A 19424-nucleotide genomic window follows, 5' to 3' on the forward strand; every position below is an offset into this window, starting at 1 on the left:
AATCCCGGTGGAGGCTCGAAGTTGTTCACTGTTCTTGATGTTCCAACTCATTACGATTTTCATATAAATAAATATATATTTATATATATATATATACTTAAATATATATTTATATATATATATATATATTTATATGAATAAGTATATATTTATATGTATAAGTATATATTTATATGTATAAGTATATATACATATATTTATATGTATAAGTATATATTTATACGTATAAGTATATATATATATATATATTTATATGTATAAGTATATATTTATATGTATTAGTATATATATATATATATATTTATATATATATATATGTATAAGTATATATTTATATGCTCTGTACGCGGACACCCTAACCACTTGGCTATGGACGCTGATTGTATGTCTTTGGTACCAACATTTAAATGAACAATTGTTCTAACGGTTTTGCACACTAAATGACGAAGAAAAGGTTATCTGAGTATAAGTTAACATTTATTTAGCAAAGTTGATTTCCACAAATTGTGTTAAACATGAGGGCAATCCACAGAGTTCCTTATCTAATCGCCAGCAAACACTGATTTCAAATTAACAAATTTATTATTAACTACACTATCTGGCAATCCTTGGGGTACCTTTCCACCAAGTTTGAAGAAAATCTGTCCAGCCGTTTGAGAGGAAAAGATAAACATTTGATGATTAACCCCGTGACCTTTGCTCTCAGTTCCAGCGGTAACTACATATTTTGATAGTACTTGTTAATTCCATTATACCTGTGAAGGTTCCATATCTCTTCAATGATTCCCCTTGGATCACTAGCAAGAAATCGACTTTCAATCAGTTGAACTTTAACCTCTGACCTCTGGTTTCGAGACCCCCAATACACAATGGTTCACCCTGGGGTACCTTCCCACCAAGTTTGACGAAACTTGGCCCAGCCGTTTGGGAGGAGCTCAGTTTTGACACAAACTTGGACACACGAACAATGACACACGTAAAATCACATAAAATTACAGTTTAAATTGGCATGATTAAAAAGACCTGCTGTCAAAATTGAAACGGTAAACAAGACATGCTATATATAGGAATACAACAAACACTTTTGTTCATTTAAAATTAACTATAATTCTTTCAAGTTTAAACAAATGAAAAGTACACCAAAATTGAAGTTAATCCAAACTTCTTTCAAATGTCGACGTGATGCTTGTTATATAAAGTCTAATTTTCATCTCAAACATATTTGGGTGAGTCTATATCAATTCAACAATAGTTTTAACAACTTCCCTGCAGAAGGCCGATCTTACAATTGCAGGCTGATGTTGATATGATGTCTTCCCAAATGTCGAACATGGAACAAAACTCTCGGAAAACTGTTGATTGCAACAGGAATACGGCAATACTTTGCAACCAAATCCTCTAAACAGATTCTTGTAGTTTCCTGTCATTTGGAGGATACTTTTGCATCTACGATGTGTATAGGCCTATATTTTGCTTATAGTTTAAAATTAACATTTCTCAGTTATCTAAGTTATACCAATGAGAAACGAGAAATAATGACGTTTTGTTCTAATGTATAAATATATAATGGACTATAAAATCGATGCAATGATACGTTACGCCACTGTATTAAAAGCTGAAAATGACCAAATCTGAGCGCCACATGAAATCATATACGAAGAATTTTTTTTACTTCTTTCAAAGAGCCAACATGAATCTGCTGAAATTGCACTCAATATTTACCTTCTATATAACAAAGTATTCACGGAAACGAGGAATATTATTTCCGGCTTGGTTTCCGGATCGTAAATATCTCTGAGAATATATTATTATGATAAGTCTTATTCATTTTATCTGTTGTGCAACGTCTGCTTTTCTCCGTCTAAGGATACAGAAAATTGAAGATAGTTGACAGTTTTAAACTTGAACAGGTCGAATCTTCATCTCGGTGTATTTGATGTTATGGTCAGGTCCTGGTAGGTTGTTCCAACAGATAGAGACTACATCGCCCCCACAACATCTCCTAGTGGACTCAACGACACCAGCGGAGTAGATACTATTAAGATTGGATACACAACAGTCGTTGAACCACCAGGCGCCTTGCTTGATTATTGCACAGTGTCCAGTAATCATGTCATTATCTTGATCGTAAGTACTAAAGGAACTTCTGAAATGATGTCCCAAGCCATTTTTTTCTTCTGTTAAGACAAAACGTAAAAGATCCACAAAGCACCCACGTTTAAGCTCCATGATACTTTTTCTTGCATCTTAGTGCGTATGAAATAAATATCATATACGGTAGGCTATATCATTAAGAAACTTTTTATATCACAATCTTTGTTCATATTAGAAATAAAGGTTTAAAATAAATCTCATGATTAGAGTGTAATACTGACGGGGGTCACTCATTATATAATGTATGCAAGGATCTATGCATAACTATAGAACCCATCCTCGTTCCACGTCTTCAACAACTGGAAAAGAAAGTCAGCACCGAGGATTTGGAGATATCCTTTTACAAGAATGATCAAAATATCGCAGAAGAGGCTTTTGTTAAATTCTGAACGATATATTCATATTATTCTACACTAGCAATTTTCCCTTCTTTATTGCTGATACGATATATAAAGTGATATCTATGATATGTCATGATAAAAACAAGATCACGAAATTACTATACGTACGTTCAATATTTTCTAATACTTATTCATTCGTGAGCATTTTATACATATATATATATGTATATATATATATATATATATATATATATATATATATATATATATATATATATATATATATTCATATATACGTATAACGCACATATTTCGTGTTTTCTCTACAAACGTTTTACAGAAAGCTAGTCTTCATTTTGTGGTATTGGTGCTACAGAAGTATTGCATAATTTAGTATTTGCCTCCGTGGTATTCTGTGTAATAGTTTGTTAACACACCCGTGCTATTTCTTTCCTCGGTTTTAGATAAGATGATTTTTATTTGTTTTATTCCAGTTTTTGGGGGGTATAGATTTAAAAAAAAAACTGATATCCCAAATGTGGAATATAAACTTAGAACAAGTAAATGGCTCAACTATATATAGAGGGACAATAAATAGTTCCAAATATATGAAGAAGAAGTTGAAGAAAATGACATGATTACATTTTGTTATAATTAATTTAACATATACCGAGAATATCGGCACACTTTATGATTGTCCTAAATAATTTTCGTAACCCCCCCCCCCAAAAAAAAAAAACTATTATAGTTATTAACTTATTCTTGAGATAGAAATTGGTAATTCAAGATGGCAAAGTTGAAAACAATTTTCATAGGCTCACTGTCGTTATTTGGGATTGGTAATTCCGCTGTTCCACCTTTACCCGATTTATCTATTAAGGGTGTGAAGACTCGCGCAAAAAGAAACGTCTAATGCCGGTAATCTGACAGTTGAGAATGAGGTGTAACAGAAGTGTTAGACACCACCATCGATCCCAGAAAATACGCACGCAGCTTGCTACCTTCGGTAATAAGACACTAGTGTACAGTCAGTACATGCATCTGCGGTCAATACCCACAACACAGTGAACATAGCAGCGATGGACATCTCAGGTCTAGATAAAAGATAACAAGGTATCACGTTTCATTACTGTCTGCATTTTGTAGCGACAAGCAGAAAACGTCTTCAAACTTCTTCTTTTAACCTTTTTCAGAGCGCGGCACGCGGTTTGGAGCGAGTCTTCAATGCCTTTAACCTCACCTGTACTGGTCCCAGCTGTCCCGCTGTAAGTTCCCACCGCGGACAGACGGTACTTGTCATTTTCATCGTTGATACGGAACAAGTCATATTCAGCGAAGTATGGAGTCCCTTCCCTGTCGACCAGATCAATCCGGATTTGATAGTTATCTTGATTGGTGATGTAATACAGCTTGTCATTACCCATCCAAAATTCATGAACGATCTGACCAAAGCCTTCTTTGTAGCTGGTCCAGTTACGGTAAAAATCAACAGAACCATTAACTCGACGTTGGAACACCTGAAATCAAAAATAAATAAAAGACATCCTTATAAGATTTACATAGTTATACAAAACTCAGAAGTCATGGGAATATTTATGTAGACTTACGTGACATAACCAAAGAATGAACCTGAATTAGTCAGTTACCGAGTACGGTACTTTAAGAACATAATCGAATATAAGACAATCCATAATAAACAGAAAAAGAAGATTGGCATTTTACGAGCATATGCTAGTTTACTTAATTACTAAATTACAAGAGAGTACCGTTATTGTCACTATTCTGTTACACTCAGGAGGTACGAGCCAGGAGGGGGGGGGGGGCGGGGGGGGGGGGCACTGGGCATTTTTATTTTTATTATTCACGTGCATGCACCATAATAGTGTTGATGTGTAAAAGGGGAAAATAATTGTGTCATGTATGCAAACATATAAGTCAACATATTAAGTGCAGCTTATAATGTTTTATGTTTGTTGTTTTATAATATTCATTTTCATACGGTTTTATATGTTTTCTAATTACATACGTTTTGAGCAATGCAATACTAGTATACTTCTTCTTGAATTCGATCTTCTTTGGTTTGTGATATTTCTACTCCCTTGAAAGCAATATAGCACACTCGACATGTACTTTCTTGTTATTCAACGTTATTGCCTGCAGTTCATTTAAATACGTTTTTAACACCTTCCCTTATTGCCATATACAATCCATGCTAAACAAAAGCAATAAAGTTAAGAAAAAGCAATAGGGCAACAATTGATCCGTTTGAGTATTACAATACATTTTAAGACATGAACTAAACTCCTTCCTTTTTATTTATAATATAACAGCGGTATAGCATTACCTGGAGGTATAATCAATGTAACAAGGTACCTTTTATAACTGAAGTGTGTTTTCGCTCTGATTACATATGTATAGGTCCATAATGGCATCGTACACCTGACTATAGAAAATATCAACTAATTTTTCAAAAAACAAATTTTATGAATGTTGATTATGTGACACGGCAAAATGGATTGTGTGTACGGCGAGTCGGTTGAACATTCAACACAGCTTATTTTTGAGGAAGAAATCACGTTTTTTTCTTCTCCCTGTTGTGGGCAACATATTTCTTAAGTAATGTAACATTTCACTTCGGTGTAAGGTAGCGTGTACTCACTGAGGGGAAAGTAGAATCCTAAAATAAACGCTTAAAGGTTTGTCGTTTTGCACAATTTATCATTAAAGGGTACGGTAAGCCAGATCAGTGAGTTGATTTAATTAATGGTGTAGATACAACTGTTGTTATAACCAGCATTGTATTTGTATTTGTAATAAGTAATGCTTTAAGTTTAGAAATTCGAACGTAGCAATCACAGACAAACAAATAGAATTCAACGGAGGACAATCCGGATTTGTCACAATCTTTCAGTCTGTATCTGTGTAATGCTAATTAAAATAAACTAATGACGTAAGTAATTACTTAATATTAAACATCCAATAAATAGTTTATGTCATCTGTGATTCATTATTTGTGAAATTATATACCAAAGGCCTACAGAAATCTAGATTCTATTATGACTTACCGTCCATCCACCTCCGTCAGCCATGTTACAATAAACTGGAAATGGTGATCCAGGCCAGTTAGTTGGTTTAATGATGTAGATACCACTTTCGTTAATACCAGCAGTATATACATCTTGGCAGTTAGTGAGCTGCAAACATGTTTTTCCATCACCATGGTAACCAGCCTTGCAGTAACATTGACGAACATTGTTTTGTTCCTCACACAGTGCATTGAGACTGCAGCTGTATACGTCATCCCAGGTGACATTGCCATTGATACAGTGAGCCATTCTTGTACAATCAGGGTTGACATAAAATCCACCAGCCTGTGCAAGAGCAACGTGATTGTAAACAGTGATAGTAAATTGTAACAATAATACGAAAAACTATAACGATAATAATGATAATGTTAACTGTAGTGACGAGGATGACGACGATGACGATTAAAATGACGATCACGATGACGACGATGATGATATATTTTTTTTTGCTGTCGGCATAAAGAATGGATAGCAGTATATCAAAATTAACGTAGAGTCAAGGGGGGGGGGGGGGAACTGGCAGAATACCGTCAATTTTGCTTGAAGTTAAACATCTGAAAGTCATTTATTTTATATTAAAGTGACTTCTCGATATCTGGCTGCAGAAGTAAAGAATTGGGAAACTCACCGAAATGCTTGCATTCACACTTGTCATTTGACATGTGCAATTCTCAGGTGCCGCACAGACCATTTCATTGTCATCATTGTAGCATCGCAGCTGACCACGTAGGCAGACAGTCGGGGTTGATAAACGAGTTGTGTCGATTGAGTGAGAGGAGCTTTCAACTGGCGGAGAGGTGGTGCTCTGCGTGGTTGTTTCAACCGAGGACACCGTAGTGTCCGGCAAAGAGGAGAGTGTGCTAATCGGCGGTGAGGTTGTGCTCTGCGTGGTTGTTTCAACTGGGGAGACCGTAGTCCCGGACAAGGAGTTGGTGCTCTGCTTGGTAGTATCATCTTAAATAGAGAACACAATTAAAAGGTGAATTTGTTATAGGTAAATAAAGAGGTTCCTTCTTTCTCTGTGTTTGCAACCTGCGAAAATCTTGAGAAAACAGGTGTAAATTCTGTTGGTATTTCACACCTTTCAATTAATCAGTTCCTCTTAAGTTTGTCTCTATTAATGAAAAAAATAATATGTCTGGAGTATGAAACGAACATGGAACAGTAGAAATATCCATAAATTCCTGTTCCGCTCGATTACAAGTAAAGTAATAACTTAAATACCTGACAGCTATTTAACAATTATTATTTACAAAAATATCTTCTTAACTGACTTCGCTTTTGGTCATTCCACATATTCAAACTGTTTAGCTTCGTCTTTATAGGACAAGCAGTGTTTTTCTATTCTTGTCAGCCTCTTAGCAAAGTCACGTGACTCTGTAGAGAAACAGTAAAAGCTGACAGACAGTGAGGGTGTGAAGAAGGTGGTGCTCTTTCTGATGGTGTAAAGATGTATCACCTAAAGGCATCAGTAGTTTTCTCCTTGATGGACAGAGGATGGTTACAGCGCTAGCTCCATCCTCATCGCACTAAATATTCATATATGATAGGGGGTTAAGCAGGAGAAACAGTCAAATACAACGAAGAAATGTGCAAATAACCATCTAATTATTGCAGATGACGAAGTCAAATTCTTGCTAAATTAAAGGGGTATGAGTAACCTTAAATCAGTGTTTAAATGGAAAGGTGAAATAACAGGATCATGTCGATTTTGTGATTTCTGCGATACAGTCAGTACGCGCGATATTGAAGTATAACCTAACGTTAGCTCTTACGTTGTTAGGCTAGGTTAGGCCAGATCCTTTCCCTGATGTAGTAAATACGCTGTACTAGCTATGAGATAGTATATAGGCTAGTATTTGTATAGTAAGTACTTTCGGACTCGTCCTAAGTCTAGACCTAAGTAAGTATATTCCTACTGTGCGTCATACTCAAAGCAAGACCTTCCATAATTAACGACCGCCTCTAGTGACTACTTCTACCAAATGCGAGTAATTGTGGTGTACGGTAGCTTCTGAGGGCACACCTAATCAAAGCCACACATTTATAGTGATATTATGCATAGACCTTTGTGCTCCTGGGTCAGTACACTTTAGTCTTAGACCCTGTAGGCCTAGCCTGCCTTCGCTTTTAAAAGACTATAGGCCTGGGTTATACTACTAGTGGTCTACATGTTCGGGAAATGGCTATTAGTGATTGCCGACAGTGAAAGAAGAGATTAACCTCTGAGTGTAAAACTTACCGGGCCCATGCTAGGCTATAACCAGTTGAGCTATATTAGTAAGATTAGGTTATATGCATTGAAATATAATTTATAAAATGATAATTTTGTACAGAACTATTCATTTATAAAAACCAAGAAACTTGTGTATGGATAATCTCAATCTAGACTATACTTCAATGTAAATTAGGGGGGGGGGGGGTACTTGTTTGTCAAACTTCCAAAATGTTTGGCTGAAATTAATTAGGCTAAGCCTACCCATGCAATGATATAGGTATAGCCTAGGCCTAGTCACAAATACGTTTTATCCACGTGAGACATGTAAAAATGAAACACCACATGGTCACAGCTTTGCACTCCTAATGTTATAAGCCTCACACTATAAAACAGAAATGAGTTTTATTACATATCATGTTGTTCTTATTCTACAATTATACTCCCCAGAGGTAGGTTTGGAAGCACTGTCAGTGAGGCAGATTATATTTCCATATTTATCACAGCAGATCATGAAATTGGTTTAAATCTCAATAAACCGAACTGCCCACAACAGGATTCCTTGTGGTATTGATTTCTGAACATTCAAAAAGGAACACATATACAGTTTTCATGGGAGAGAATGTTTGTATGGATACAAACTGATAAGTATTTAAACATTGTACAACACTCAAATAAATACCGTAAATGTAATTGATTTTGTTTTACTTTGAAACTATTTCTAACAAAGGTGACCGGCTTCTGTTAGGTGCAGAAATAAATAACTCTTTCTGCTGTTATGTGTTATTTTGTTTGGCAGAAATGGAAGATTTGTCCCAAGAGGAGCTAACAGCCATCATGACAAAGTACAAGAAACACACAACCTTGAGCCTTCCATTACCGTACTTGCAAAGTACATGAAAAATCTGTAGGCTGCAGTTTACTTAGCCCTATGATGGTATATTGTAGTTGAGCAACTACAACTCATACCATCAAGTCAAAAGTCCAACACAAAAATGAGTTGCAAGGTGATTGATACCATGTATAAGTTATGCATGTAGAGGTCAATTGAGGTCACTGCGATCATTGCAATATACCATTATCTCATACTTCCATACACTTCCTCCTATTAAAGTGTTAAAAGATATCGATTTATCTTTGCACAAGATTGATCTCTTTCTCTCCGCAAATTGTGATAGCATAACTTGAAGCCACTGCGAAGTCATCAATTTTATATTAGATGAATTTCTTGTGATTCAGTTAAATTAAAGTGCATCTATCTTAGAAATGTCAAAACAGAGAGGCCAAAATCAGGACTGTACAACACATAATTGTACACTATTCTAAGCATATCCTACATTCTGTATTGCAGATGGCAAGTCTCTGACTTCTAGTTTTATTTATCCATGGTATAAACAAAGAGTGGGACCATGGCCTTCAGTAATGTGTCAGTCCTTTTAAAAATTGTTGTTATAGAGCAGTGAGATACCTTGGCTATCTTGGAAAGGGGGCGGGGGAGGTTGGGAGAAGTATCAACTTCAAACAATTTCACAAATCTTTTGTTGCAGATGAACTTGGCTTTTTCTCTTGTCACTCTGTTTTTTGGGGGGGAATTTCAACATCGAAGGGTGCAAGGGTGCATCCTTGCAATTATTCATATACATGTAAAACAAGTAATTTTTATTTTTTAGATTTATGTTTAATCTACATGGAATTGTGCTAGCTGATAGCCCACTGATTATTGGTAAAGTGGAACCAGTTTACATCTGTAAGGAAATTAAGGAAATTGAAAAATTTATTTACTGAGGTATCAGCCAGAAGCAACAGGACTTTGCAAAGCATGGTAACAAATTTGTCTAAAGCGAAGAGAAAATTGCTTGATAGAGAGCTTTCAGTGCTCCTACCTTCATTTACCATAAAATGACAACAGAAACAATGTTGAACCAGTATCACAACCTTTGGTTTGACTATAGGCTAAGTGCTGTAAATAACACTATTGACTCATTTTGCTCCAAGCGACGTGTAATGCACATTAACACATTTGACCATCGCCTATTATGCAATTGGTATGTCAAGTTCACGAACACAGGCTGTGTATACTTAAACCTCCATTTTCTTGTTTGTCAAAGAAGATCAGAGGAAACGACCGTGAAGAATCTTTAATCTTTAATTGGCTGCCAACACAGTCTGTTACTGCACTTGCTATAAAAGATAGGCTAATGCAATTTATTCCTTTTCTACAACTGAAACTGATAAAAAATAATGTTTTCAAAAAGTTTGCCACAAACTATTAGACTGAAGAAAGCGATTAATCTTCTTTTTCATTCTAGTTCGTTAACACACCATTTAATACTTAAATTGCTTCATTCCTTTCCTAGATTGGTACAAACTGGAAGAGGCGAAAAATGAGAAAATGAAAAATGAGAGAGGCTACCAAGTAACACAGCTTTGCAGTAGTAGAAGGATGTCTTTGGCTTGGATGATGCACATCAAGAAGGTGATTGTAGTTGTTTTTATGAGAAAAAATTGATGTTTTGCATTTCAATTCATCTCTCTGTCCACAATTGATAATACATGTTGGTACAACTTTAATTAAACTTGCATAGAGATGGCTTGTGATGAAGAGACATGTGGAAGTGCTCAGGAATTTTATGTCCTAGGTCATTTAGGGGAATAAGGTGGCATACCCAATAGTATTAACAAGTAAAGGGGTGATTTAACCAGGAATGAGGTGGAAAAATCAGTTTTAATATTAACCAGGATAATGGTGACATCAACCAGGAAATGTTGGTTAATTTAACCAGGAAAGAGGTGAAATATTTCATGACATTAACCAGGATAGTATTAGCATCAACTAGGAATTGTTGGTTAATTTGACCAGGAAAGAGGTGGAAAATGTTATGATATTAACCAGAATAGTATTAGCACCAACCAGGAAATGTTGGTTAATTTGACCAGGAAAGAGGTGGAACATTTTATGATATTAACCAGGACAGTATTAGCAGAAATTCATTTTTGTGGGACCGTTCTACTAAATAAACGGGAAGGCGGGACTGGGGGGTGGGGGAACTTATGAGCGTAAGAGTCCCGTCCGCCCAAAACTGACCAAAATATACGTTCATTCTGAGTGATATTAGAAGGCGCTTAAACACGTGACAAAATATAAAATTCCTGGCATATTATAAAATATCCACATAAAGATGGTCACATGCTTATTGAATTCTAGTTTAACGTTTCAATGACTCTGTAAATAATGATATCCCATTATGTTTACCTGAAATGAACAGCGATTGTCCTAAATAGGATGTTAATTTGGTAACTCGTCAATTAAAAAAGGATAAAAGAGTTACTACTTGTGGATCGGACAACATCCCTTGGTGCGTATTTACATGTTTCTCTTCTGAATGAGTCCCAATATTCATATCAAATTTCCAGGAAAGCTTGCAAAATAGTGAAATCCCTAGCCTGTGGAAAACGGCATTAACATTCCCTGTTCCAAATTTCAAGTGAAGAATCTCAAACATGTAAATGATTTTAGACCAACTGATTTAGCGAGTATTGTAGTTAACATTATGCAAAAGCTTCTGCTGCCACAGTTGATGGTTAGGTTTTAATCAGTGTGGGGACAAACGTCAATTTGCTTACAGAAAAGATGTACCATGTGATTTTACGTATCCATGAAGTTGTGTCCCAATTGAATAACAAGCTAAACACTATGTCAAAGGTGCTTTACCTGGTTTCACTTCAATACGGTCAAGTTAATTAAAGATTAATCTGGAATTATTACTGATCCATGGCTATTAAATTGGCTATAGCTCATTTCTTAACGACAGGATTAACGACAAGTTAAATTAGAAAAGGACTATAAAAGTCGGGTCCATTGTCTGCTCTACTGTTTGCTTTATACACGGACGAAATTAAATCTAACGATAATCTCTCAGTCACAAAATATGCTTATGACACTGCATTATCATGCAACATATACAAGATTTCATTTGTCGATCATCATTTCAATTATCAGCAATATGTTAATGATATAGTTTCAACAAACCATCGAAAGGACTTATTGCTCATTCCCAAAAATATGGAAGGAAATGTGTTTTGCTAACATTAACATAAAACTCCACTTAGATACAATCTCCATATATATATATATATATATATATATATATATATATATATATATATATATATATATATATATATATATATATACATATATATATATATATACATATATATATATATATATATATATATATATATATATATATATATATATATATCGTATTGGTATGTAAGTAACGCTTATTATCCAATGTATGTAGCCTACATCTCTAATACATCTTTGCAACCGATGTTTCAAGCTGTTGGTTCTATGAATGTTCCCCAAAGTAAAAATAAGAGAAAACAGATGATCGCATCCATTTTTAGCAAAATTCCATAAACTTTTATAAAGTTTTCTTGTTAGTACTTTAACCTTAACTATAGCGAGAAAATGAACGGAAAATATGTATATTATGTTGTCATCACTTAGGACAAGATCTAGTTAAACTATAGGAAATGAAAGTCTTACCATTTGTTGGACCTTTGTAACAACTTCCTCCTACACCAGGAAACTTCTCCGCAAATTCACACAATCCTAAAAGCGAAATGACAAAACAAAAGTCATATGGGACTTTACTAATGATTACAAGTTTGTCACTGGAGCATGTCCGCGTGTCGGGATGATTGGGGTGGGAGCGAAGGGTGGATTACCATTTCAAGATTTTAAAGATGTTCCAGATCTATTTCGTATGTTTATTTTTATTGTGCACATAACCAATGCAGTCAAATATCTGAGCTGCTTTGATTTCTTCCTTCTTTATTAAACATAAAAGTGCGTTTTAATTCGTTATTATTTATTACATAAATTGATATATTGGTTTCTACAAACTTACTCTTGTCATACCTTGATATAATCGTGCCAAATTTCCGAATACAACCATAACCGCAAGTTATATCGTAACTTTGAGTAACCACAGAAACACCAAGTTATAAAACAGAGTATAGCATCACCCAATTACACCATATACAGAACGTCACATCACTGCTGACAGAACAAACTGTATTATTTGAAAATGAAAGTGGATTATGCTACAAGTAATGCGGGGTCTGGCTGGTTCTTATTCTATATATTGTAAATGAATTAGGTTTCAAGCTACTGACTGTATGCATATGTACTTTGTTTCAGTTGTCAAAATGCATGATAAAGAACGGACAAAATATATAAATAAAGAATACTCACTGCCTGTTGCTAAAGATGAACCAAAACATGCCATGAAAATAAGAAGGTGTTGGAAACATATGCTATTTTCTTTAACAGCCATGTTTTTCAGTAGTTCTCAGATTTGAGCAGAGTCTGATTCAAAATGTTCGATACATGTTCTGATGTTCAATGTCATATTTTTTAAATTGCTATATGTTGTCGAGCTATTAAGAGATTCATGCATATTCATCAATTCACTAAAGGTTGGGTCTTTTTTTAATCTCTGCGCAGTAGGAAAGTTTAACGAATCGTGGGAGGCTAATATGTTAATCAGTTAATAAGATGGGAGGAGACAATAAGATGGCTGGCTAGATATTTTAATATGAAACATAGATTGTTTGCCAAAAAGGTTACTTAAATATGTAATGAAATACGACTTTACTCAAAGTAGGGGTAGTAATTCAAAAACTACCTTCTCAAACTGCCAATAAATAAAACAGCGCTGTATTGACAGGAACGATTGTGACCATATCTAGTGGGATTTATATTTTGCTCAAATTACAAAAAAACGCAGAAAGGAGGAGCGATTAAAGATAAAGATTGTGAAATTTGAGAAAAGAGCCATGTCTGCTATCCCAAGGTATAATAGTTTGCATCACATAACTTAATGAAATTTGATATCCCCGACTGCTTTCCCCGGAAAAGGCTATTACCTGATTGGCTGGCTGGTTTCTCGATAACTCTGGCACAGTGGCGTAGGAAGGTACTTTTGAGTGGGGGGGGGGGGGGGGCTGATGGCCGGCCTGGGGGAGGGGTCTAAGGGGAGGGGGTGTCCCCCCCTTTGGATTTTTTTTTGCATTTCCAGGTGGCCTCAGATGCAATTTGGTGCAATATAGCACACTTCAACACCCACTCCATTTTGTAAATAATTTTGCATTTTCACCTGGCCTTAGATGCAATTTGGTGCTCCAAATGAGATTTTTTTCTGATTTGGAAATGAAAAAGGGGTTTTCTGACTTGCTGAGCGGGGGGGGGGGGGGCGGGATGATACTTCCGCCCCCCCCATATTTTTCAGCCCCCCCCCCCCCCCGGTTCCTACGCTCTTGCTCTGGCATATCCTATGTAGGATTTTTTTTTTTTCATGAACAACCATATATTGACCTATCTTGTTATCTATCTAATTAATACATTTTTGAACAATTGGAGGTACTTATATGCGATCTGGTGCAATGTTTTGCCAGTTTCATCATTATCATATATGATATCAAATTATCAGCAGATTTTGTTTCCTGTTTGAATTCTTTGTTTTTTGCAATATTATATCAGAAAGACAAACAAAAGTTCTCTTTTACAATTTTTCCAGTAGAATGATTCTTATTTATTGTCCAATGTCTGGACTTTAATACATTTGACAAACTTCACTGATGGACAATATATACTTTCATATTTTGTAGCAGAATTTCACATCATTATGACCAGATTATACGGTTTCTAATGTTAGAGAGAAGTAAAAATGCATTATTTAAGCATAATTAAGCGTCCTGACCTGCACAACATTGACCTAGTGCCCTTCATGTAGATTTTTGTTTGTTTGTTCCAAATTCAAATACGTCTGGTAATGTTTAAAACAATGCAGAGTCAGAATGTATACTTAGGCTAAGTAGGTAAGCTTGTGTGTGACACCCGAGTCCAAATGAATGATTCTCGTTCAAATTTTCCGCCCCCGTGGATGTAACACACTACCTTTAAATAAGAGTATAACAATTATTAAAGTGATGATCAAAATATTGTATTTTTGAACTTTGATCAGAGCTATTGGCTATGCTATCTTTAAATTCACTGACTAAGGAAGACTAATGTATGAATGTTACCATCTGGACAATTTAAATAAAGTTGAAGGTTTACAGTCTTGTATGAGGCTAATGCCTCCTCACATGACTTTACAACTTAGCCCCTGGTCATTGGTAACTTGTCACACCCACACACCGAAGTGTGCACAATTCAATCAATCTCTCCTGGGGCACCACAGTGCACCACAACCACGTGTCCCCCGGGGGACTTCCCATAGGGTGCAGCCACAAACCGGCGCACGCAACTATATTTACAAGTTACCTCGCAGGTCCCCATTTATACACCTGGGTGAAGAGAGGCAATGGAGATAAAGCGCCTTGCCCAAGGACACAACGCAATGATCTGGCCAGGGCTCGAACCTGTAATCCTTAGATCACAAGTCCACTGCCTTAACCACTTGACCACAACGCCCCCATTTGAGGCAACCCAAGTTTACAAAGTACTGAGTACCAACCACAATAGAGTAGATTCACGAGAAGTTGATAATTTGCTAAGAGAAAAAACACTGTCATAATTATTTATAGGAAGCGCGTATCACGTACGATTGCTAGATAAGCTTCATAACATGCTGTTCGTGCAACAACTTATGACAAATCATAGAAAGGACGAGAACGCACGTTGTCGTCGTTGTGCATACGATTTGTGACACTCCACCAAATGCAGTTAGGTAGGCTATATGTATTTTATTACTCAGTGGCCAACTGTAGGCTTGTAATAGGCTATAAGCTAAATTTAGCTAATTGCATCTGCCAAACTAAGAAGCTGAATCAGTAGGCCTGAGTGTTACTACGATTATAATCGAGTCAACGGAGCTGACGAGTATCCAAGATCAAAAGAGCACTGACAAAATACCATGCAAAAAACAACAGTTTTTAACATTTTTTCGACACTGAAAGGGAGGAGCAGTTGCTCCCACTGCTCCCCTGGCTACGTTCCAGGCTACAACCACGAGATAGTGACTCCAGATACAATCTGGCTTCTGATGGTATAGACGTATTCTTTGAGAACGTACGTTTATGAACTTAATTCAAGTTAAAACAACGGATTCACACAGAGATTACAGCAACTATCCATCTTAAAGTTTTGTAACACAGTAAAAGCTGGATCGTGTCTATAAATCTGTTCAATCGGTAGGATGTGATATTAGGTTTACAGTAAGAACTAAGGATATCTGTAATCCCAACAAATGCATCGAGTTGGATTTACAATAGTAACTGTATCCTCTGTGTGTATCAGGTGGTTAAATACAAAAACGTTGAATTACCTTTCAAAGCTCTGACTTGGAAGAATTAATATTTAATTCTGTCTTACATTTACTAAAGTGGCCACAAACGGAAAATTAGTGACCTAAGTGTCTTAAAGAATGATGATACGTCACATGTGAAACGACATATCACAAGACTTAGAGACCTATAAAGTTATTGGCGATTTAGTATGTACAGTAAGTCAACTAGTGTATTTGCATGGAGCATGCTACCTCAGAGTTGTTTCCAGGTTTAATCAATCCGTATTCTCGTCGGTTATAGGATATTTTTCTTATTTAGTTATTCATATTACTAAATGTCAATTTTAATCACGAGTTCATTATTCACTGACTTACACGAGGTTGTGAAGGTCTCGGAATCGTACATTCACCATTCGAGAAAAACACAAGTCCAAGAATGGTCAACATATTGTATAATTGAATTAACCTGATTTGAGTAAATACATATTTGGCTGTAGATCATTACCTTATCCTGAAAAGAATGTCACTAAAAGGGAATTTGAAACCGTTGTTCATGATATACCAAAGTGACCGAGCAACCGCATAGGCAGTCAGGTAACAGTCCTTTCCGTGGGGAGAGGGGGAGGGGTGACCGAAGGGGAACGCAGTCGGGGACATCAAATTTCATCAAGATATGTGTTGCAAACTATTAGACATTATGCAGACATGGACCTTTTCTCCAATCTGACAATCTATTTCTTTAATCTTTGTTCCTTCCTATTTTACTTTGATATGAACAAATTATATAAATTATAAATTAAACTTGATATGATCACAATAATTTTTTAATACAGCGCTGCTTTATTCATTGAAAGTTGGAGATGGCTACAATTCATCCGGATTGAAACTATTAGTTGATTCCCTTATAGTTAAAGCATTGTTTGCATATGAGTCGTACATAATGCATAAAAAATAAACCCATGAAAAGGAGGAGATGATAAAAACTGGAATGAATATTACAAACAAACACAACATCGACAGTTCCTAGAAAAGTTCAAACAAGACGTCATTATGAAGAGCAAAATAGAAGATTAATGAAAAGGAAACAAATCGTAGGTTGCTAGGAGAAACCAGGATTTGTCAACACTGTGAATAAAGGAGAAATGACATAAAAGAAACCTGTTCATAATATTAACTAATATTAAACAGACTGATGCATATTTCAGTTGATATACTAAAAACTGCGTATGGCTTTAGAGTACTGAGTGAGTAGTTTAATTCGACATTGTCTAAAATAGTACGACGTTCCATTCTAAACATTGATATATCACTGTCTATCTGTCTAGCTGTCTATCTGTCTATCTGTCTTTCTGTCTATCTGTCTGCCTGTCTGTCTATCGGTCTGCCTGTATGTCTGTATGTCTTTCTATCTGTCTGTCTGTCTTTCTATCTGTCTATCTGTCTATCGGTCTATCTGTCTATCTGTCTATCTGTCTATCAGTCTATCTGTCTATCTGTCTATCAGTCTATCTGTCTATCTGTCTGTCTGTCTGCCTGCCTGTATGTGTGTGTGTCTGTCTGCCTGCCTGCCTGACTGTCTGCCTGCCTGCCTGACTGGCTGTCTGCCTGCCTGGCTGTCTGCCTGTCTTTCTATCTATCGATCCGTCGATCCATCGATCCGTCGATCCGTTGATCCGTCGATCTGTGGATCAATCGATCTGCTGATCTATCGATCTATCGATCTATCGATATATCGATCTATCGATCTATCTATCTATCTCTCTGTCTGTCTATCTGTCGATCTATCTATCTATCTCTCTTTATTATACATAATGACTAAAGGCTTTAGGATGCTCACTGTCTTCCAATAATGAAGAGAAGCCAACCAACGCAACATTTCCTTTCCAACATTTAGTTAAAAATGTATGTACGTGTAAGAGTGGTAAGTATTCTATATTCCCTTTAATAAAATTGGCTAAAAATCAAAAAATCAAAAATCAAATTTACTACTCCGTTTGGGTTAATTGAACGGCGTTTTTTGAAAGTGAAAAACAAACCCGTGCTTGCTCTGAACGAAGCGACATTATATCAACTTTAGAATTGTTCCCTTTTTCCATAATGTGAGCTCATAATATTTTTCAAAGAATACTGTAAAAAAATGTAAAACAGACGCTTCACGGGTAAAGTCTATTGTACACAATTGAGATTAAGTAAACATATCGTTGTCAGATTTATCGTGTCATAAAGTTCTTCAATGATGAATAAATTAAGTTCTTTCTCTTGGACAGACAAAGAGCAATTTATAGACATAGCTATCACAGTAAATATCAAACCAGTTTAACAGCTCAGTCTGAATTGTTTTCGACAATTGTGGTAATAACGAATGCGTTAGGCTCAATAAAACTGAGATATTGCGTGAGACATGATGTAGGAAACTGCTATCTCTAGCGTATAATCTGCAAATGACCATTGGTAAGGTAACTATAGAGATGGTGGAATGACTGGTAATTTGTTTACGTCTATCGCATTCAACACGGCGGTGTGCACGTTTCTCGTTTTCCATTGGTCAAGGTCCATGCGAAAAAACCCAGAAGACCTAGAAAAGTGACTAAGGAGACATGTAGTGGGGGGGGGGGGGGGGCGACACTCAGTTATTTCAACTTGATGCAAAAGTTTCGTTTTCACTACTAGTTTGAAGGTCAGGGTCTATAAAACATGGCCCATTATCCAAAATGGCCGCCATCGAAAATCGTGAATTACGATTTTTCCTGGAAAAAGCTCATAATTCCCCCAAAAAAATTTGGACCATAATATTCCATATACCTTTTAAGTATGCCTATGGACCTATAATCAAATTAAATTGGTTCCATAGGAGGGGAGGGTGGAGGTCAAAATCCTTAAAAGAAACCCCTTCCCACCCCCTCCCCCAAATTTGGTAAAAAAAACTGGGTTAGGGCTGTATGGGGAGGAATTGGTAATTCACCTGCAGGCTTACAGCACTCCATCCGAGATCAACTGTTATACTTAATAATTGGAAAACGATTTCTACGGCAGAATAGTATTTATCGCGCCTTTCGATTGCGAATTTAACTGACTGAAGTGCGCGTAAAGTCAGTGGCGCGAAAAGTCAGTGGCGACAATATCAAGCTGCCATTGATTTAAACACTAATTACACATTGAAAACCTGACACAGAAGACCGGTGAAAAAGTAAGAACTTAACAATTAAATTTGGTGTAGGCCTCGGATATTGTATAGAATTAATAATGTAACGGAAATGTATCCCTTTAAGTAAATTGTTAGTGTAATATTATCGTTTTAGGAATGAGCGTTCCCTCAGTTCTACCC

The 19424-nt window shown here is 36.1% G+C and overlaps 1 protein-coding gene across 1 annotated transcript; it reads right to left on the reverse strand.

The window, feature by feature from the left end:
* Nucleotides 1–394: 394 nt before the first annotated feature.
* Nucleotides 395–13196, reverse strand: LOC139973199 (fibrinogen-like protein 1). Its single transcript, XM_071979702.1, has 6 exons — nucleotides 13063–13196; nucleotides 12352–12417; nucleotides 6210–6535; nucleotides 5561–5866; nucleotides 3736–4012; nucleotides 395–2177 (listed from the first exon to the last, which is right to left on the reverse strand). The coding sequence occupies exons 1-6, from the start codon at nucleotides 13142–13144 to the stop codon at nucleotides 1897–1899; spliced, it is 1338 nt and encodes a 445-aa protein (XP_071835803.1). The 5' UTR covers nucleotides 13145–13196; the 3' UTR covers nucleotides 395–1896.
* Between the last annotated feature and the right edge of the window lie 6228 nt (nucleotides 13197–19424).

This window comes from Apostichopus japonicus, chromosome 9, assembly GCF_037975245.1.
Source record: "Apostichopus japonicus isolate 1M-3 chromosome 9, ASM3797524v1, whole genome shotgun sequence".
In the NCBI taxonomy this organism is placed as follows: domain Eukaryota; kingdom Metazoa; phylum Echinodermata; class Holothuroidea; order Aspidochirotida; family Stichopodidae; genus Apostichopus; species Apostichopus japonicus.

Bases quoted from the DNA above. Each gene is read 5' to 3' on its own strand.
- LOC139973199 (XM_071979702.1), bottom strand. From the start codon at position 13,144: ATGGCTGTTAAAGAAAATAGCATATGTTTCCAACACCTTCTTATTTTC. The intron at 12,418-13,062 runs GTGAGTATTCTT...TTTCGCTTTTAG, and splicing joins TTCATCTTTAGCAACAGGCA to GATTGTGTGAATTTGCGGAG. The intron at 5,867-6,209 runs GTGAGTTTCCCA...GCTCTTGCACAG, and splicing joins GTGTGAATGCAAGCATTTCG to GCTGGTGGATTTTATGTCAA.